General features: G+C 34.7%; 1 protein-coding gene across 2 annotated transcripts in view; it reads right to left on the reverse strand.

Annotated features, from left to right (window-relative positions):
* Positions 1 to 1,114: 1,114 nt before the first annotated feature.
* The window catches only part of LOC129241835 (uncharacterized), a 59,051-nt gene continuing 37,597 nt past the window's right edge, over positions 1,115 to 22,568 (reverse strand). For both annotated transcript variants that reach the window (XM_054878358.1, XM_054878357.1), the window contains exons 2-4: positions 4,190 to 4,839; positions 3,459 to 4,101; positions 1,115 to 3,384 (exon numbers count right to left, since the gene is read on the reverse strand). In XM_054878358.1, the coding sequence (XP_054734333.1) occupies positions 3,158 to 3,384; positions 3,459 to 4,101; positions 4,190 to 4,600 (1,281 nt within the window). In that variant the 5' untranslated portion in view covers positions 4,601 to 4,839 and the 3' untranslated portion in view covers positions 1,115 to 3,157. The remainder of the gene's footprint in view (positions 3,385 to 3,458; positions 4,102 to 4,189; positions 4,840 to 22,568) is intronic.

Below are 22,568 nucleotides of genomic sequence, written 5' to 3' on the forward strand. Positions count from 1 at the left end.
CGATAAAACTAGACCCAATCTGAAAAAACGGTGGACGCCATTGAATTTTGAAAACCCAAATTAGGTGCAGCGTCTTCGTTGACTGGATCGTGTGGTCCGAATGGATACAAACGCTCTGGCTCTGAAAGTATTGAATGCGGTACCAGCAAGTGGTAGCAGAAGAAGGGGAAAACCTCCTCTACGTTGGAAAGATCAGGTGGAGAAGGACTTGGTTTCACTTGGTGTGCCCAACTGGCGCCGGTTCGCACGAGAAAGAAACGACTGGCGCGCTTTGTTAAACTCGGCACAAATCGCGTAAGTCGTTATAGCGCCAATCAAGAAAAAAAAGGTGGTGTCTAAATGTGCTTTCAGTGGCTTCAAGGGAATTTTTCAAATACTAAGAGGTTTTCCAATAAGATGGGTTATTTTGATATTCAATGATCGGATGTTTATTTCGTTATAAAGAGGAAGGTATGCCGTTAATAGTGGAAAATAATATCAGGCAAATGGCTACCACGACCACGCTTACAGGACAATATCCTTTTCATGAAATTTTCCATAACCGAATTGCAAAGTGGCTGCCCTATGTCCTCGATAGCCTCACGAATTCCATCTTTGAGGTCTTGAATCGACCCTGGACTGTTGGCGTAGACCTTCTCTTGCACGTCGCCCCAAAGAAAAAAGTCACAAGGTGTTAAAGGGAACACCACTGTGGTTTTTCAAAAACCATTGATTTCTTTTTGCATTTTATTAAAGTAGATATATTAAAAAATATCTAAAAAAAATGTTTACTTAAAATCTTGAAAATTGACGAAGTTATACCCAATACAATAAGTGTAGGTAGTGAGTTATAATGGCCAATGAAAACGACTTTTTTGAACACGGTGGCCTCGATTTCTCGAAGACTTATGAACCGATTTTAATTTTGTTTTTAATTTTTGTAAATCATTGGCTACAGTCGTCGTAAATAGCCGTTTTTAAAAATTCTAAAAATTCATATTTTTTCAAGCCTTTTGTAAAACAAAAAAAGGGTAAAAACACAAATTCATTTTTCAAACCTGCATCATTTTTTCAAAAAAAAAAAAAAAAACAAAATAATAATAAAAAAAGATATATATAAAGAAGTATACCATAGATTAAGAATTTTTTTGGTTTTTTGCTTTCCCATGATTTTTTACCGCTGTATCGGGGCCACCAGGGTGCATTCGTTTTTTATGATGTCATTGCATTAATATTAATAACAATTGTAATTTTAAATATTTTTTAATAAAAATTTGTGTCAGTATAGTTGAATATATGTTAAATAAATTCTAATTTGTCCAGGCCCCATATAATCATCCCCACTTTAAAAAAAATCTTGAAAATCACTCAATTTTCACGCGTTCACAGTGGTGTTCCCCCCTTAAATCACAAGATCTCAGTGGCCAATTGTGATCACCTCTTCGAGAGATAACACGGTCCGGAAACTTTTCCAGTAAAAAAACAATGGTTTCGTGGCACGTAGTGCCGTCTTGTTGAAAATAAACGTTGTCCAGATCAATACCATCCAATTCCGGCTATAAAAAATCGTTAATCTTCTCTCGATAGCGATAGATAACACCTGTTATTGGAAAACCCTTTATTACCTCTAAAACTGTAGCTAATCGGACAAAACGATAGACGCCATAGAATTTAGAAGGCCCAAATAAAAGTAGATCAGCTATCAAAACCTTTGTCGAAAGAAAAAAATTCAAGTTTCGGGCACAGTGTTTTTTTATGTCCTCAAATATTTTTTCGAAAAACAAAAAAACAAATATTAGTCCATATGCTGAGCACATGATTATGTACAATATACAAATTAGCGCATACAGATGTATGCAAGTATTTATGGTAATGAGCAGATTATAAAATCTCAGCAATTTTATTTTTCCTTGCCGTGCTTTTCGTGATTTTTTTTTTTTCAAATATGTTCTGTCTTAAAGTGCAATCGCTAACTGAGACTTAAATACGTAAAATACGTATGTATATGAAAGTTTAAAAATAACATCAATTCTCTTTTGAAATCTTCGTATTTTTTCTAAATTTACACTTCATTAAAATGAGCTTTTAAATTGTATAAATTTTGCTATAACATTTAATATTATATTTATTATGTCGGTATGTATGTGTGTGTGTGTGTGTGTGTGTATGTAAGTATGTAAATATGACAGAACGTGTAGCATTTCATCTTAGCTCGCTTCAACTCAAAACATTTGAACTACTAATAAAAAGTTTTAATGTTAAATGATTATTATAGCTAACTTTGTGTGTGTATGCAAGTATACATACATATGTATGTCGACGCGTAGGCGTGCATGTGTGTTGTACTTAGATTCCTTTTCAATTACGCTAATATTCTTCAAACAAATTTTCTATAAACGATTATTTATAGTTACATATATTGACTAGCAAAAATTTACTAACATATTTATAAATTTACATAAAATAAGGCTACAAAAACATATATTTACTCATAAGTATGCTTATATATGTATAAGCATATGTAAACATAGGTCAGACGATACAACGACGATCACGAACACAAACATATTTTACATAATAATCCTACTCGAATGTATGTACGTACGAGTACTTTTATGTACACGTGTACATATGCAAATACATATATGTATGTATATTTCACTGGAAAATTCGCGTGGTATCGGTATGTCGGTATAAAAACTAAATCTATTCCTTCTTGTTGGTTTTGCATAGTCTCAAATACTTTTCCTTATAACTGTATCTAGGCATATTCAAATACATAGATGCATCTATGCAACTTCTGCTTAAATATTTTCCAAACTGGGCTTATAAGTACTATTGCAAATACAACAGTAGAGTTTTATCGCTAATAATGAGGTTATGCGTAATTGCTTAAGATCGTTACGTTGTGTATAACCGTTAATGTTCGACCACCCAGTCATACATATACGAGTATGCATCCAGCGTGCGCACTCATTCACTCTCGCATATAAACGCGCATGTGTACATGTGTATTTGTTCATTCGGCAAAATGCATTGAATTGTACCATCTATGTATGTATGTGGTACTGCAGCTGAGTAGCTGAATGCTTGTGAACTCAAATATGTATGTATATCTACTACTTATAAACTTGTTTTGTATTTGTAACCCGCTAAATCTCTACTATACTATGCTAGTTTAATCGAAAATGCATGCAAATACAGCCAAGCAATTCATGCCGAAATTACTCCAACAGCCTTCCTCGCCAGAGGCACCTTTCTCGGCTCGCCGCATTTTCTTTGGATAATTCTTTGGATTGGTACGATCACTGAGATGTATTGGCATTTTGGGGAACTCGGGCCGTGGCGTTCGAAATTTTTCCAATAATTGACTTTGCTCTGGTGTCAAATTCTTCAGTTTTTTGCCTAAAAGAAAAATAAATAATATTATAAATGAATTATTTAATTTATTTTTGCAACGAATCTATTTTTGTGCATACCTTCGATTGCGTCGTTCACCAGTAATATTTCCGTCGGATCTAATAGCTCCACACGATCACAAGCTCTTCGAAACTCGCTCATGCTCATCAGCAAGTAACGTGGCGCATAGCAAAGTGGCCCCAGCACCCGACGTCTATTCTCCGCCGTTGCATCGAGTTTTTTACGTTGGCACTCGGCCAAACTCCAATCTGCTAGGCAGTTGAAGAGCACAAGCTCGAAGCTGAGCTGTAACGCCTCGCGCTTGGCAATCATTTCCAGCTCTTCAAAGCGTAATTCGTTGATTTGCTCTTTGGTCAGCACCAGTTGGGCATGCATGTCGATCAATTGTAGCGCATTATTGAGCAAAGCCATGCCAAATTCTTCGGCTGTAAAGGGACTCGGATGCGTGCCTGACTCAGTCCCCGCATTGGCACTGTCACCGGCACCGGCAGCAGTGCCTCCAGAGGCATTAACGATCGTTTGCAGGTTCGTGGACTTGCGTTTCTTTTTTTTATTGGCTCCGCTCTCCTGTGTGGTGATCACTGCACCTAACTGGTGTTGATTTGGCACCGAAATGCTTTGGTAGAACCACAGTGAACGAAATATGTCGATCACAACTGCGCTGGTTAATTGCAGATCCAATTCCCGCACACAATGTATAACCTGTAGAAAAGAAATTATGTTTAATAAATATTTGAATATCATGCACAACAAATTTATTTTTGTGAAAAATAAAGTAAAATCAACTCACCAAATCGGGGCAATTGAAACGATCGGCCAATTCAAGTATTTTCAGTATGTGTAAATGATCGCGATATCGCACGAACTTAGTCTCTAGAAATCGTATGACCAACTCAAAGTCATTCTTGTCCACATTGGAAATCTGGAAGTGGTTATCGCCCTTGCGGCCACTGTTCGGACCGGCTCGTATAAGCTTCGCCAATTCCACACTATTCTCCAGCACTGCTTTGCGCTCGCAACGTATCATATAACGGTCATCGCCATTAACAACGATGAAATCGATATAAGGGCTCGGTATGACAGGCACAACAGTGGATACGTTTGTATGCATTAAGAAAGCGGGTGGAGCAGTGGGGGTTACCATGGTTTGATTGCCGGCTATGTTTTGACCATCGGAGGCCAAGCCAAATGGCAATACCATTTCACAGAGCTGCTACTGGGAGAGGAGCGTGAAGTGCTGCTGCGCTGAAGATTATGCGAGAAAACAGTTCCTATGCCCTAGTAGTGGTATTTTTTTTTTTGGTTTAAGCGATGTTTAATGTTTTAATCGATGTTTTCAAGCGGGAATATTCGAAATAATATTTTACTGCAGAAAATCTGTACGAAAACTTTTACTTGGAGTTTGAGGCAGTGTTTGTTAACATAATTCAGAGTGATAATCTGCAATTAAAAGAAAAATGTTAAAGCATACATATTTATATAAAATGTAAAAAAAGGAATACTTAAAGTTAATCGATTTTTGGGTTACGTTAAGTTGAGTAGTCTGTTCTTGAAGGGGTGGCTTAAAGTGGTTGCCCAGAGATTTCATCAGATTTTTAATATCAAGGCTTGCGTAGCAAAGAAGTGAGAACCTGTTGTATAAATCTTAGTTCCGCGGGAGCAGGGCAGTGGTAACTCGAAGTAATAACTCGAATCCCTCCGACTTAATTTTTCAAATATTTGATGTTATCTAATTACTCTCCAGTAGCCTCCTACTCCTATGCAGCCGTAAATAATCCTGAACTTTTGGGGTAATTCAAGCAACCTTCCTGACAATACTACAAGGTGAAGCCCAAAATAAACAAGTCTGATCCAAAATAGAAACGACAGGTGCTTTGTTCTGATAACTTCGAGTTTATTTATTCAAAATAGTCCCCTCTAGCATCGATATACGGTTTTGCGCGATCTAAAAGCTTTTCGAAAAAGTGTTTCAGGCCATTCACCGGAATCCGGAATGTCCTTCAGGATGTCGGTACAAGCCTTTTGGATGGCTTCTACGAACGCAAAACGTTTTTCTTTTATGACCAATTTTCCAAATAGGTAGAGGTTATAGGGAGCCATATCAAGCGAATATGGTGAGTGATTGATGGTTAAATTGCGATTTTAATTGAGTCCAAAAACTAGACACAAGAGTGGATCAATGAAGTGGTGCATTATCATGCAATAAACGCCAACTTCGTCTTTCGCGCTATTCATGGCGAATTCTACGAATGCGATGCAGCAAACGCTTCAAAACGGCAAAATAGAAAATTGTATTAACGGTTTGGTCCGTTGGCATGAACTAGTTGTGGACAATTCCGTTGGAATCGTAAAAGCAAATGAGTATCGACTGGATTTTTAACTTCTTCAAACGCGAATTTATGGGTGGTGGCCCGTCTGGGGCCTTCCATTCGGCACTTAGACGCTTAGTTTCGGATTCATGTTGAAAACACCAGATTTCATTATAAGTTACAATAATGTAAAGGAAGTTCTCGCCTCTTTAATGAGGTCTTTCGAATGTTAAATTCTGAGCAATTTTTGGTGGTCAATTATAATAACTTGTGCGGAATGAAACGTGACGTGTAAAACAGATCTTTGTGGAAATATTCAACTCCGACTTTATGAATTTTAACGATGATTTCGGTTGATTTTTGATGAATTTACAAACAATTTCGATGGAGTTTTCGGTGATTACTGATTTTGGGCGGCCCGTATATTCATTGTAATTTATGTATGTCCTCACAACCATCTCTGAAACGTGTAAACCACTCATGAACACTGGCATGAGATAGACAATCATCGCCATAAACTTTTTTCATCAATTCAAATGTTTCGGTAAACGTTTTACTGATTAAAAAAAAAATTATATTAGCTCTGACACTCAAACAAACTGACACATTAGACGCAATAACTTCTCTTCCACTGAACCGAATGTCACCAAGCTTTCACTGGAAGTCAGCTAGGGATGAAACTTCCAACATACTAACTCGTTAAAAAGATGGTGCCATCAAAAACATTTTTATGACGAAAGTCTTGTTTATTTTGGGCTTCACCTTGAATTTACGAACTGTCCAGGTACGTGAAGAATTAGTATTCCAAAAATCTGAAGCGCCTTCTCTGAATTGTTGGACACTCCGAAATTGGTTTGAAATGGTCAAAGGTTGAACGGGCTTTGCCTTTACCTCATCTCTGCAGCTTCTACAGAATTCATTGCTTCGTACACACGTCTTTCAAAAACCGTAAATATTCTGCTAAACGTTCATTGTGTAAAAATTCTACAGCAATTCAATAATTTTTTTCGACCTGGGAATACAAATAGCCCAAAAACACTTGGGTGTTTCTACTCAACCCACTCAAACCTAATACAAACTCTTTTCCACGAAATGGTCTACTATTTCGACTTAGCCTATCCAAACCTAATATAAACTCGTTTTTACTTTTTCGTTTTGCCGAATATCGCTATTTATCGAAAGCTAGTATGGGTTGACGTTATACTATCGTCGTAAAAATCTTCAACATTCCTGTGTACTACCTTGAGTAGTTGGCAACCGAACATAGGGGCTGTGTTTGAGCACATCTGTCTAAAACAAAAGAGTTGTTATTGGTGTAGAAGCATAAAACATTCTCAGAAATCTTACGGTAACGCCGAACTACTGTCATGGGAACGTCTAGCCACTCGCATATGTAGATCACCGCCGAGAAAACATAACAATGCCATAAGGTTTAATGGGCATCATAAATTTGTTATCGCTTGCCCCTTGCCAATTGGCTCAAACAATGATTTGTTTTTTAATATGTGATAAATAAATATTTGATATGGCCATCAAAAATATTACCATTTCCTAGAAATCAATTAAAGTGTAAAAATATCTAAAATCGATTAACCGAGAATACTACTTATAATTCCTTATCTTCCGAAATTTTTGCGAGAGTTTGTTAGTGTTTATATTTTATTAACGTTTGGCGGAACTTTTTTAATGGTCTTCCCCTTTTTACAAATATTATAACTGTTTTTAGTTTACCGAGACTCTTGTATTTTCTTTTTAATGCATTTACTTGGTAAAATAATAAAGTTGTAATCTTCTTTTCTTAGGTTACAGATTTCTCTCTGCCTAAATTCCTCAAATAAAGGGGCAAACGTCCATATAGATTGATCTCTTCTTTGTCATGTAACTGAAATTATCACCGCTCATTACCAGTTGGGAGCCATGCCCATTGTACAGAAATGCAAGTATTCTCCCTATTTTATTGACAGGCACCCTAAATGTGTAATAGTGTGAGTGATTAGACCGACAAAAAAATAAATAAAAATTAAAAAATAATAACTTTGACTTGGAAAATCTAGAATACCAAATATTTTTAAAATATTTGGTAGCTATAATAACGCTTTTTTATTGAGAAATATCTAATAAATATTCTATCATCCTTGCATGAATTTTTACAATCCACAAGTCAGTAGAATGAATTTGCAGTAAAACGACTTTTACCGCAGATATCGTGACGACAAAGAAATTAAAAACTGTATCACTCCCTTTGGCTAGAGTAAACAGGTGCTTTTTTCACCTTTACTTCTTTTGATTGTTTTGCGGACCTGAGCTCAGCAAATACCTATAAATTGTTAAAGTTTATTAAAGTAAGAACCTAGCATATTTTTAGCATAATGGGAAGACTCTGTAAGTATGTAGGTATTGCTCCTTTTTCCATTAGACTTTTAAAGGTAGACCATTCTGGCTGTTTATATAGTGGAATGGCGCAAATTTTTGGTCATCTCTCCTTATGACAGAGTTATGGTTTAACAGAGTTTGCGAAACGTTAATCACACTTTGCGCTTTCATACTTTACAGTGAATTTCAAAGGATGGTCCTTTGCCAGCACCTCGTCGTACTTTTGTGAGAAGAAGCAGGCGGGTTTTGTGGGAGCAAGCAGGTTGTACGCGATTTGTGTCAATTTCCATAAGAGATTTTCGGAAAATGTTTCATATTTTGGGCTTTCCACTCATTCTTGTCAATATGATTTTTAAATTCACCAAAAAAATTTAAGCTGGTCGGCATTGTAGTGAGTTGTGGGATTTCTATGTTTAGACACAAAATTTATGGTTTTGCCAACAAAGGGATCTAGCGAAGTTCTTCCAAAATGCAAGGAGGAAAAACTATACGGCCAAAATACGTAATCTTGAATTGATTGCCAGTCCACTTGGCTTGAGCTGGCGCTCCGAAATACCTTTATCAGATATATTTCTTTATGCAATATACAGCATAATCTTTTCCTGAAACTTTTTCTTATACTTTTATCTGACACCAGGAGAGGGTGCGGTATGTCATTTGTATATAATACATGGTTTCCTAGCATCCTAACATTTGTGGAGCGCTTAGGTCAAAATAACTTTCGCCATTCAAAATTAACAATTTTTGTTTGCCATTCAGACACATCCGCCCACACTGCGTTTTAACCCCTCGAATCTGCTCATCTGTGCGCATTGGAGACCGGTGCTTATTTCTCACATTGAGCATTTCAATTTGCGAGCGCTTTCTGTCTAAGTCATGTTAGTTCTTGTTAATTTAAACAAAAATCGAAAAATTAAATTTTTGCAAAATCGATACTTTTAAGAAATAATATTTTTAATAAAAAAAATTTGGTTAATATTTCATGAATTCGGAATTATTTATCTGGCCATTAGTCGAGGGTGTAGTAAAAAAATATCATACTTAAATTTTTTATAAAATGGAAACGATTATCTGAAATTTAATTTAAATATATTAATAATCGAAATATTAATATTTTGCAAAACCGATATTTAAAAAAAAATATTTTTAATAAAAAAAATTGGTTTAACTAATTCATAAGTTAGAAAATATTTATTTTATACTTATTCGAAGGAGTAAACGCAATATTATTTCAAACGCACTTTTAGCTTAAGACAATTTAAATTCTTCATAAATATTTATCTCGAACTTCAATAAAAGATTAAGGAAAATATACATTTTTTACAATAGCTCAAATTTAATTTTGTAATTTCTTTCTTAAAGTAAATCTTAAGTCTCTTTACATTATTTTTAGTCCTGTTTTTTTATTTTTAAAGCACTCAAAAAATAATAAATAGCTATTTTTCGTCCGTACTTGAATGGGCACATGTAAGTTTCTTATCTTCCTATATATTCTGTTAATAAAAGCGCAAAATAAGCCCTCGAAGATGATGCTGCTTTGAACTACAATATTTTCGAGAATATGCTAATGGGTGTGCTATTACGACTCAAATTAAAAAAAAACCTTACCCAATGAACTATCTAGTCGCATACAGCCTAAAAGAGCGAAGCATGCTAAACCTGCAAACAATTTGTTAGTTATACGCCGTTATTCATAATTATTCCAGAGCACGTTCATATTTCTATTTGAATTTTACAAATGCCTAGACACTTTCGTTACTCAAAATGCATTTTATATGAAGTAATTGTTAATGCATTTGTGACAAACTGACTTGTAGTCATATGGGAAATAAGATCACAGTTACATATGTAAAAATATGTATTTGAACGAAATTTAGCAAGAATCACACGAACCTTCTACGAGGGTTGCTTTTTATATTTTATGCCTTTCCAGTACTTAATGTGATGAGGTGTAATTCCATATTCTTATCGAAAAGTTTAGCAATTTTTGGGATAAACTTACCTATAACGTTCTCACTTACGAGCTTTCTTTTTACAGCGAGTGGAAAAATTCACTCCACCCAAAAATTGAAATTAACTCGAAAAAATATTTGTACGATTATAACAAAAGTTGTTCGCGGAAAAAGCACCCAAAGGAAATGATTGCCTGTTTTTTTCAGAAAATCTGATCATGTTACAACTGTACCACTAAGAAATCTAAAACTGCCAATTCTGAGTGGTACACAACCACAAACGTCTAAGACGAATCATGTATCGGCTGACACAAGAATTATGATCGAATTAATAGGCCATCTGCCTTACAGCGTTTATTTGGCACCTAATGATTTCTTTTTGGTCACCAACATCAAAAATAAAAAACGAGATTAATGGTTTTAACGCCTGGAGAAGCTCGTTTTGGAAGATTTCACTTCTGAGTGGCAAAAGTGCTTTGAAAATTGGTTAAACCAACAACGACACCAAAAACAGCAACAACGCCAGAAATCGTGGAAAAAATACAGAATATAGTATTAGAAAATCCTGGAGTGACTGAAAGAAATTTAGTAGAAGCCCTACGCATCTCATTGGGCAGTGTCAGCAATATTTTGACTAAAGTATTGGGTTGCAGAAAGCTGTGAGCACAAGAGGCTAAAGAGTGGTGTGAACCTGTTTATTTGGCTACGAAAATAGTTCGTGCCCAGAAAAGGGCCAAAAAGGTGTTAACAAATTTTTTTTTTTTGGATGCGAAAGGAATTTTGTTTGTTGATTAGTTGCAATCTGGTAAAGCAACAAATTCTGAATACTATTGTAAGCTTTTAGACCAGCTGAAGGAAAAAATTAGTGAAGAAAGACCCAGGAAAAAATTCTATTTCAAGAGCACCTTGACAATGGCTAAAATCTATTAATTAAAGTTCGAATTGTTGAAGCATCCACCGTTTTTCATCAAATGATGAGGTCATCACAGCTGTGGAAGCGAATTTTACAGCCCTTTCAGATTCTAACTTCTGGGATGGCATTCATAAATTGCAATCTCATTGAAACAAGGGTATTGCTGTTCAGGGAAACTATACTGAATAATGTAGTGTATTTCAAATCATAAAATTGTGTTTTTCTTATTGAACCGCAAAACTTATTGAATAAGTAAAGTATATAAAAATACAGTTTATTACGGACTAGTCGGCACTCGGAGTTCGCTGCCGTAGATAAAGTAATAAAAAATGGAAACATCGTTTAAAATTAAACTTAATAATAAAGCTCGTAATGAACGGCTTTCGAAGGTGATGCTGGAACAACAATCCCTGAAAAACCTACTTCTAAAGAGGAGAGAAAATCAGTGCTGATTTTTGCGGGCATATTTTAACGGCCAAATCATATTTTAGAACTATTTCTTAAGTGAAAAGTCATGTGGAAGTCATGTCTGTTGGTTTCATGCTGCTCAATCCAACTGAATGAGCTGTTCTTCCACATCTACCATCCGTTGTACCAGACGAAAAGTAAAAGCAATTCCATTGAGACCGAACAAGAGCCAATATCAAATGAATAGGAAATGATTTTCCAGCGCTTCAAGGCGCATTAAGAAAGTACAGACCACTTCTGACATTTGACACTACATTGTAATTAAATTGTTGGTGCATTTTTGTTCGGGAAACAAAAGTTTTTTCTTTTCTTCAACAACTGCTCGGAAACCATTGATATTATATTGTTAATCTCGTGCTAAATCACTATAATTAATGTCAAATGCAGTACGTTGTGATGTAATCCTACCGAGTTAAATGAGTTCTTTGTTATTGATGGATATGCATCAGTGCTTCATTGAAAATATTGTTCAAAAACTCAATGGAATCGCCACTGATTACGTGAGCACGGTTCAAAATATCTTCGCTTTAACCATTTTCAAAATTTGCTCACAAATCTGCGGACATAATGTTTGAATTTGACGGACGCCGTAACCGAATGATTTGAGGTTTGACTACCATTTGAAAGGGCCCGGATTCGATACCCCACCCACGAAACATCAAATGACAGAAGCAGTTTTTTCTAATAGAGGTCGCCCCTCGGCAGGCATTGGCAAATCGCCGAGTGTGTTTCTGCCTGAAAAAACTTTTCATAAAAAATAATCTGCCATTTGTAGTCTGCATAAAACCGTAGGCCCCTCCATTTGTGAAACAACATCAAGACGCACACCACAAATTGAAAAGGAGATCGGCCAAACACCTAATATAGGGTGTGCGTGCCAAAATATATATAAGTATAACACATGGGCTGAAAAGTTCTGGGCCTAGCGCATAGATGACACTAGTTTTATTGCATTCACCTCTTTTCTGGTTAGTACTAACCTTAAAAAGACAGCTGTTAAAATTTCATGATATTCATTCAGTGACGCTACTTTTATTATTTTCAAAACATTGGATCAAAAATAATTTCGTGTTTTAATTTTACACTGCCTATTTATTAGAAAAAATATCATTCAAGCGAAGCAATGACTTGAAAAGAGTTTTGGGGACTATGCTGCATCAGAAACAATAATAAAACGTTGGTGTGCTGACTTCAAATTTGGTCGTAGAGACACAGATGATGCACCATACAGTGGACGTAACACCAGAAAAACTTAAAAAAAAATTCACAAAATCGTTTTAAATGATCGCAAAAGGAAGTTTCGTGAGTTGGCTGATAAAGATGTCAAGGGAATAAGTTGGCTTTATATGACATGAGCATTTGACTATGAAAAAGCTCTGTTCAAAGTATGTGTCGCGTTTACTCACTGTTTTGTTGCATCAAGACAATGCACTGTGTCACAAGTCAATCAAAACAATGGCAAAACTACATTGATTGAACCTCGAATTGCACCCACATTCACCCTATTCGCCAGATTTGACTTCCAGTGACTACTGGCTGTTCGCAGACTTTAAAAAATGCTCGCCGGTAATAAATTTCGCTCGAAATAAGAAACTGAAACTGAGGTCTTTTTTGAGGCAAAAGATAAATCGTTCTACAAAAGTGGTATTGAAATGTTAGAGCGGCGCTGAAATGATTAGGTTGTTCTTGATAGAAATTACGTTGATGAGTAAGGCTAATTTTGAACAAAAAAATGTGTTTTCTTTATTAGGCTCCGGACTTTTTGTGTGTTACATACACATACAAAGATATTATATGTACATATATATGTATATATATTTAAATTAATTTTAAGCTATCTGTTTCAGGCAATCGTAAACTACAGAGAAAAGTGCACACGGAAAGTCATGAGCACTACTCCCGATAGTCCAACAAGTCAAAGCTCATTCAATTACAAGACTGATATTTACAATTTCCACCTCGATGTTAATGCCGGCCCATGTTAAAATTAAATACACCTTTATAAGAATTTTTTCTTTATTTAAAAATATAATTTAAAGGTTTCTGCATCCAAAATTTTGATTGTGAAAAATATGAACCAGTCTATTATATGTACATATATACATACATACAAGTGTGATATCTTATATTTTTACGATCTTATCATAACTTCACAATTTTATATTTCAATAATGTTTATTCACAGAAGGTCTATAAATACAGGAATAGACGACTCTAATAAATGATTTATCGAGTATACGCAAATTAATATATTATCATTTAAGAAATTTATGTGTGACTTTTGTACACCGTCATTTGATTAGTAATTCAATTTTATCTTCGCATATTATTTGCCTTTGTGTATGTGTATTTGTTTGCATATAAGTGCATGAATACATATATATACATATATTCCTAAAATGAATTTAATAATCGGCGTATTACTAATTATTTAACACCTAGACTATCCAACTCTCTTAGTGTTTGAAAAGTGGTAAATGCATTAATATACCCTCAAAAATGTGCAAAAAAGTAGCTATGCCTATATAGGATTTTTTTATTACTATTATATTATTCTTCTACCAATAAATATAGCTTAGGTTTCCTGGATATAAGATCTCTATTTTTTAGCGATAATTCTCCAGCAATGGCTGAATTCATAGGTAGGTAGGTAGGATAGATGGCAAGAGTACTACAAATACTAGAGTGCCGTTTTGATACCATAGGCATTAGTCTACAGCCTAAGAAAAATTACAAAAGTTGATGTAGTGAGGAGAGAAAAGAGATCTGGGCGTCAGGCTATCCCCAGAAGGCACACTAAGGAATCTCAAGCGCTTAGCCGCCAAACCCGGAAATTTGCAAAGAAAGTGTTCAACAGTCTCTTTCTATGCAGGATCCCCACAGCTTCTACAATGGGTGTTGTACGGATGTTACGCATTTTACAAGCTTCTACTTTAAAAACACTACTAGTTTTTGGCAGCTTAAAAGAGACTGAAATATTGGCTGATTTAGAGAAAACCCCCGCTCAACTTCAGATTCCATATTGACTTCGCCGGTGAAAACAGAGATACCTATGCCCGTGCAGACTCTTCCCTCCTTCCAATCCAGCCTAGCACAACCCTGAAAACCCAGTTTGTGGATGTAGAGATCTTTCTAATTTAGTGGTGTTATACCCCTTACGAAGACTTACTCACGAAACTAGGCAACCACATGTCAAAATTGGCAGAGCACAATTAAGTTGCTTGGGCTGAAGTTAAGATTTTGGTGCAGACTCACAATATCTACTAAATTTTAGTAAGAAACATAGATCTGAAATGGTCCGGGATATTCATCTGATGATGATCTAGAAGATTACTGTTAAACGCCAGTGTAAAATTCTCAAAATATTCTGGCCAAATACTATACCCAATATTGACTTATGATCCAGAACACAGCAGAAGACAATGCTATTAGAGATCAAAAAGAGAAAATGGGGCTAGATCGGGAAAATATTCTGCGCAGAAAAAATTACGGCATAACAAGGGGCGTAAAAAGCCGAACGCGAGAAAGAGCAGCGAACAGCTGGAGGCGATAGCTGGAGTCAGAAACCCGCTGGAATGAAGTTAAGCGATTGGCGCAAAGCAGACCCGAATGGAAGAAATTCGTTGTAGCTCTATGTTCCACACTAGAACTGTATGAATTTATGATGATGACTTCTGATTTTAAATTATTTGAAGAGGCTACGAGCTCGCACGGCCGTAGTTCACCAATTGTTTTAAGACTTACTTAATGTCCCCCAAAATGAAAAGTCGACTTTATTTTGATATATTTTTTTACCACGGAGGAATTGCATGGGTATAACCATAAGAGTTGCCCGAGGGCTATCAGGGAAGTAAATATCGCACCGGAGTAGGGCAAAATTTATTCGAATAACAAATGAAGAATAAATAAATTGCTCAAAAAATAAATAAATTGTTTAAAAAATAAATATTTGTTTTAAAAAATAAATAAATTGTATAAAAAAATAAATTGTTTCAAAAAATAAATAAATTGATTAAAAAAATAAATAAATTGTTTAAAAAAAATTGTTTCAAAAAAAAATAAATTGTTTCAAAAAATAAATAAATTGTTAAAAAAAAGAAATAAATTGTTTAAAAAATAAATAAATTGTTTAAAAAAATAAATAAATTGTTAAAAAAAAAATAAATTGTTTTAAAAAATAAATAAATTGTTTAAAAAAATAAATAAATTGTTAAAAAAAAATAAATTGTTTTAAAAAATAAATAAATTGTTTAAAAAATAAATAAATTGTTTTAAAACATAAATAAATTGTTAAAAAAAGAAATAAATTGTTTTAAAAAATAAATTGTCTAAAAAAAATAAATAAATTGTTAAAAAAAAGAAATAAATTGTTTAAAAAATAAATAAAGTGTTTCAAAAAATAAATAGATTATTAAAAAAAGAAATAAACTGTTCACAAAATAAATAAATAGTTTAAAAAAATAAATAAATTGTTTTAAAAAATAAATAAATTGTTTAAAAAAATAAATAAATTGTTTAAAAAAATAAATAAATTGATTAAAAAAATAAATAAATTGTTTCCTCGTTATTCCTAAACAATTAATAATTTAGTATATTCAAACAAGATTTATTCAAAAATAAGTACAAGATTAGTATGTATTTTTTTGTTTTTTCAAGTAGCAGATACAATCTACAATAAAGCTATGTACGTAATAATTTTCAAATTGTTTGGACGAATTCGGTTTGAATAAGAATTATCAGCTTCCATAAATTCGTTAAACTATTCAATCATTGATAGTATTGAATCGTTGTTTTGTTGTATAAATACATGACACAATGAGAGTTTTCACACCGAGTTCGTTAAAGTTGTATTGGTTAATCGTTACTCGGTAAACTTTTCTATGTGTGGGCGCCTATTTTCTTCTCTTTCTCGATAAAATGATAATGAAACTTATCAATCAGCTGATTTTGTATTTACAGAAGAAATAATTGTGTTTCGTTGGTGTTTTATTTACATAATTTCAAAAAGAAAAAATAAAGTATTATAGTATGCCACGAAGTTATTTAAAGTAACAAATAAAATCACGAATAATAATAATAATTTAGTTTGTGTAATCTGCTCAATGGCCGGCATTTCAGTTTAAAAGATCTTTTGTATCCTACTACATATTTTAGAAATAGTTAATACTACTCCTATTGACTAGTCCTAAATGTATTACATTAGGTTCTATTCAACATTTCAACCTTTCAACCTAGGGAACATACCTGTCTCAGGCTAGGAGTTGGTTGAAGTAGAAATTATTTGAGTAAATTTTCCGTCTTGCGAACCAATTTTAAAATATCTGCAAGAGTCGCATTCTTGATTTCATTCAGATCCATTTGATCTCGATGAAAGCCGTGCAGTCTTGTTCTCGCTAAGGCAATACAGTTGCACAAGACATGCTCTGTGGTTTCATCATTCCCCAGACAGACACGGCACTCTGTCTTATACCCAATCTGCATTTTGAGTGATTGTAATTTAAGTAATAGTGACCTGTTAGAAAACCAACTACATATTTTCCTTATATCTACTTTGCACATGTTTGCAATTGCCTATTGTAGGTAGAAAGTCTTATAAGCCTTTTGGATTGACGAAGTTCTTGAGTGACGTGCCAATAGATAATTCTTTGAGTATTCTCCCAAAAATTTACTCTGCATTGCTTCGACTCCATAGAATGTGAAGCTGGTGCTGTTAATGCAGCTTGACTTTCTGAGTGTATATAAGTAGTGCACCTTTTATTTTATTTTTGCACAGTTTGAAATTGTTTGAATTGCAACCTGAAGGACGCTAGACCATTTGCCCATTTGTGCGGCAACTTTCGTGATTGGTCCATAGACTACGGCGGAGTGATCCATTCACGTCTGTGACTATTCGAGACTTCTGGGATCGTCGACCCATGATCCTCCCAGTACCTATTCAGCGCCGTCTGAGATTGTGATTTCAAACTTACGGTTAAATCACATTTTGGAATTATATGTCAAGGAACCAATTATATTCTTATTCGGTATCTCTGTTATAATAATGTCCCTACAGAATTGGTTGATTGCTTTCAAGAATACAATTTTCTCAAAATACCTCCCAATCACGGATTGTAGATGGAGAGACCAGACGACATGCAAAATTAACAGAACGATGTGGCCCACCTACAAGCAAACGTCAACATTGATAAACATGAAACGACGGGACGCATAGAGACTCACGGCAGTCATAACTGGCGTTTGGTCTGTGGGGGAACAAGCAGCCAAAATGGGCATCCCTCACAGTACGCACTGTCACAGTTGTAAATAACCAGAGTAAGAGAAATCGATTTTCCATTTCCTCTGTGAATGTCCTGCCCTATGGAAGGGAGAAATGTGCAAAACACTATTCGAGGGTCTCAAACAACTTACTGGCTTAGATATCAACAACCCAATAAGGTTCTTAAACTACACAGACTGGATATAATCATGCTGCAAATAACCGTTAAACAAGTTGGTTGGCGCAGAAGCGCTATTTGGGTTCTGTATAAATCACCACTATAACCAACCAACCAGCCCAAGGGATATGACCTTTTCAGAAAAAAATTTTTTAAGCGTAAAAATTTTAAAAATCTTCTGATGTAGATATAAAAAGAAATAACTGAAAAATCTCTTTTTATCAAAATTATGCCTTAAACTGTGCTTGGATACCAAAGGGGTATGGCGGAGACTAATGGATCTTATTTCTTCCAAACTACCGTTATTGGCATTGATTTTCGGTATAGAGCAATGTTAACGCACTTGCTGTGACCAGAGCACGCCGGCATCAACATATCCGAACTGTGGCTCCAAGTGGCGAAGGAGAAGCTTGATTCATATATTTTCTCTGGAGCCACGTTAAATTCTTAGCCCAGCGAACTACTTTGGTTAAGCTCGAGACCAACATTTGAGACGCTATTGCCAGAATAAAATCGCACTTATCAACAAAAATTGGACTGTCCGCTTGAAACTCTGCCAGAGAAGCCGGGCCGGTCATTTGAATCATGTACATTAGGCCGGGTCGATTTGTGGGGAGGCAAAAAAATCGCCCATTGCTCTGTGAAAATCATATTCTAGAGATCAAAATAAGAAACGTTGCCGAAGGAACCATACCTCTAAAACGAATTTTGATGTCCCCCAATTTGGGTCGAACTTTTTAGTTTCTTTTCTCATGTAAAGGCCAAAAATGGTAATATTTTGAAATAATTGTATGGGGAACCCCCCAGGAGAGTTCCAGGGGGTGTGCCACTGGCATGGGTGGATCGGCCGTCCAAAGTTAGTGGGGGTCGGTCATACATTTGGACTCGATTGGAGCACTCTAAATGGGTCAAAGTGGGATTTTTCGTTCGACCCAAATTGGGTGACATCAGAATTCGTTTTAGAGGTATGGTTCCTTCGGCAAAGTTTCTTATTTTGCTCCCTAGAAGATGATTTTCACAGAGCAATGAGCGATTTTTAAATCGGCCCGGCCTAATGTACATACATCCATATTTGGTTCATTCAAGCAAAACAAACATATGAAAAGTAGCTGTGAAGTACCGTTCTTCGAAAATTCCAGTTGATAAATCGGCGTTGGTATTACATACGTATAGTACATATATATGTACATAAATGTGATAATTCATTTGAAAATAAAAAGCGAACCGACCGAACAAATAAGCTACTCAGAAGAGATGTAAGCTCCATTTTAAGAGAAATCGACCAAAATCTGAGAATTAGTGCTCCAAAAGTGGTCCAACATATCGTTGAGACATCCGGAAAAAGTGTTCATTCAAGAAGTATTAAGAGATATCTTAATAATAACAGATATTTCCCCTCGGCTTGAGTTTTCACGAGCACATATTGACAGGAAAAGGATTTCTGGTTTAAAGTTTTACAAGTATTTACTGACGAATCGAAGTTCTATATATATTACATATTTGGAAGTGATGGTCGGGCGAAAATAGGGGGGAGAAGAAATGCGGATATGGAAATGAAAAATTTGATACTTACTGCTAAACACGGCGATGGTAGCGTAATGCTTTGCGGAGCTATAGCTGCATACTCGTATAGCGTTGGAAACATGAGCTTTATTGAAGTTACTATGAACCGACATAAATATAAAAACATACTGGAACCCCATTTGAAGCCACGAGTAGAATGCTTGGGTCTTAGGCAAGGTTGGGTTTTCCAACAAGACAGTGACCCTAAGCATACTGCACTCATCGTCAACTAATGACTCTTATATTACGCATCATGTTTTACAGAGAAAAATTTGACGATAGACTGACGCGAAATCGGTTAAATAAGATTTGATGGAGGCATGGAACCAAATAACGCAGGAAGAGCTTATCTAACTAGTTGGATCAATGCCACGACGCCTTCAAGCCGTGATTTATAATGGTGGAGGGCCTACTAAATACTAAAAGTATTCAAAAAAACCTAATTTTAAAACGAATAAATTTGTTTTTAACCTAATTGAACTGTATATAGACTTTTCTCATACTGTTTTTTGTTGTTTTTTTAATTTTTTGTTATAAAGCAATCAAAATAATTTAATTTTTGTAAATTTATGAATAAATATGAGTTCCGAAAAAAACTGCATCAAAAAATTTTTCAATTTTTCAATACTTCCTTCACGGAAATAAGAAAATATCCTGCTGTTTTAAGCTATTTGCAATGGTATATCAACCACTCCTGCACAAAATAAGATGAATGCTTGGGGTCATTATCTTGTTGAAATTGCCAAGTTGTCCCATTAAGGCCCAGTTTTTCAACACGACTTAAATTTTCTTTAAGAATGTCGCGACACACATGCTTATTCATTGTCTCATCTATGAACAGGAGTTTTCCGACACCTGATGCCGCGAAACACCCCCAAACCATCAAATTTCCTACACCGTGTTTAACTGTTTTGAGCAGGTTGTTCTCTTGAAGCTCTTTATTTGGCTTTCGCCAAATCTTTTTTTTCTCCATATGGCCCAAATAAATTGAATTTTTGGTGTTTCAAAAAGCATATTTAAAGGCTGTTTAGCAAATTCTCTTTTTCTTATTTACTTTCGGAATGAAAGGATTACCTCGAGGAACCTTAGCCTTATATACATAGGGTATTCTTAACAGTTTTGGGGTTATAATTGATTTCAAATGAATTTTGTAGGGTCTCGCACAATTTGACAGCCGAAGTTTTTGGATTTTGTGCCACCGTGGACACCACAATTCGCTGCTGTTGTTCGGTTAATTTTTTTGGGCGGTCAGATCTGTTGCCAGTATTGCAATTATGCATAACGATTTTTCGAACGCTGGACCATGATTTATCGACAAGTTTGCCAATTTCGCGATAGGATTTTTTTTCTAAATACAGTTTTATCATTAATTGACGGAGTTCTAGGGAAATTTCAGCACCACTGCCCATTTTGGGCCATGTCCGTTGAAATCGCGATCAAAAGTGATTGCGATCGTATACAATTCCTAAAACGTACGAATAAGAAAAAAAACAAGAGTGAAAATAACGGGAGTTTACCGTTACGACGCCAAAAACATAAGCTAACATAAAGAATGTGCCAATATTTGTTTGATGTGAATTTGTGCCTTATTTTACCTGTCAAGGTTGAGCTTGTAAATCTATGTCGATATTAATTTTGTTTTTGTTCAGATACCTAAGAAATAAATACATTTAGAAAATAGCGTTTTTTATTTTTTTATACTTTCATTAGAAGAAAAATTATAGCACTGAGAACTTTGATTTTTCGAGTGTGCCAATACTTTTATGATTCACTGTATGTATTTATAAAAATTGTATTTTTCCACTTTTTCGATTCTCCGACTGGCCGGTTCGATTGTCATTCATACATGAACGGTATGAATAATTTTGATAACCGCTTGCCATCACAAAGTAAATATTATATTCACTAATTTGTCATCGAATTGCATGCATACATGTGTACATATGTATGTATGTTTGTATGTATGTAGGTAGGAAAGTCTAATGTTTGATTGTTTTGACAAGTGATACAAATTAAGTTAATGCCCTAAAGAGATAAATTTGATATACATATATGTATGTATATAAATTATCGTACATGAAATTGTGTAGACTTGTATGTATAGGTATGTTGTATTATAAGTATTAATATTTAACATGGTTATAAATGCGTATTTAGCGGCCGCTGAAAACATTTTATGCACGGCGCCGTTATAAATTGCGTTAAAGATTTATTAATTATCGCAAATATTTTGTATACGAGCCCAAGTACTTGTGTTGCCATTGTAACCCAGCCTACTATGCCTACTCTAGTTTATTAGGGCCACTATTATGTAGTTATAATAAAATATTATTTGGAATTAAGAGATATCTGCAAACCTATGAGAAATTTTTATAATTTTTTTTTCTGTTGGATAAAGTTCGCCAACAGCGAAACCACATTTTATTAGATCTCGAAGCAAAAATTATATTAAGACTGCACCTGGTTTTATTAAATACACCCTAGTCTCTCTCAGAATTTGATTTAACACGAGTTAAAAAGAAAAAAATCTTCCTTTTACACGAATTGTTTTGTTTCAACACGATTTTCAATATTTTATGAATTTTTCTTGAATCTTAGATCATAGAGCAAATAGAGTGAGATTTTTGGACGCATGTACGTAGCGTTTAAATTAGTTTCAGGAAAAGTCTCTGAGACGCGGTAGATTTTGCTCTCGCCATTTAGTAATTTATTTCTTATAATTTATTTAAGGAAATAAAATGTGTAAGCACTATTTTTACACTATTCTTTTTTACACAAATATTTTGGAAAGGTATCTATCGCATAAAAAGATATTTAGGTTTAATTTTTAATGTTTAAGGGGACAGATACCTGTAATTTTCGAAAAAAATAAAATGTTAATATAATCCTTTAAGAATATGTCAAAAAATTTGTAGAACGTAAATTTAAGTATTTCTTATATTATAGATCGTCAACCGTGACGACTATATTCTTTGCGTTCGAGCGCTGGGAGAGGTATAGTTACGTTGTATTCAAACTTTAGACGCGTTTTTCTCAAAACTATATTTTTCGAATTGGCGTACACGATAACTCGAAAAGTTATTGACCGATCTCCCTGAAATTTTACTTTCTATGTGAATTTACTATTCGAAAATTTTTCGAAAAAGTAATTTTTTCG

Source organism: Anastrepha obliqua, chromosome 3 (genome assembly GCF_027943255.1).
Source record: "Anastrepha obliqua isolate idAnaObli1 chromosome 3, idAnaObli1_1.0, whole genome shotgun sequence".
Lineage (NCBI taxonomy): Eukaryota > Metazoa > Arthropoda > Insecta > Diptera > Tephritidae > Anastrepha > Anastrepha obliqua.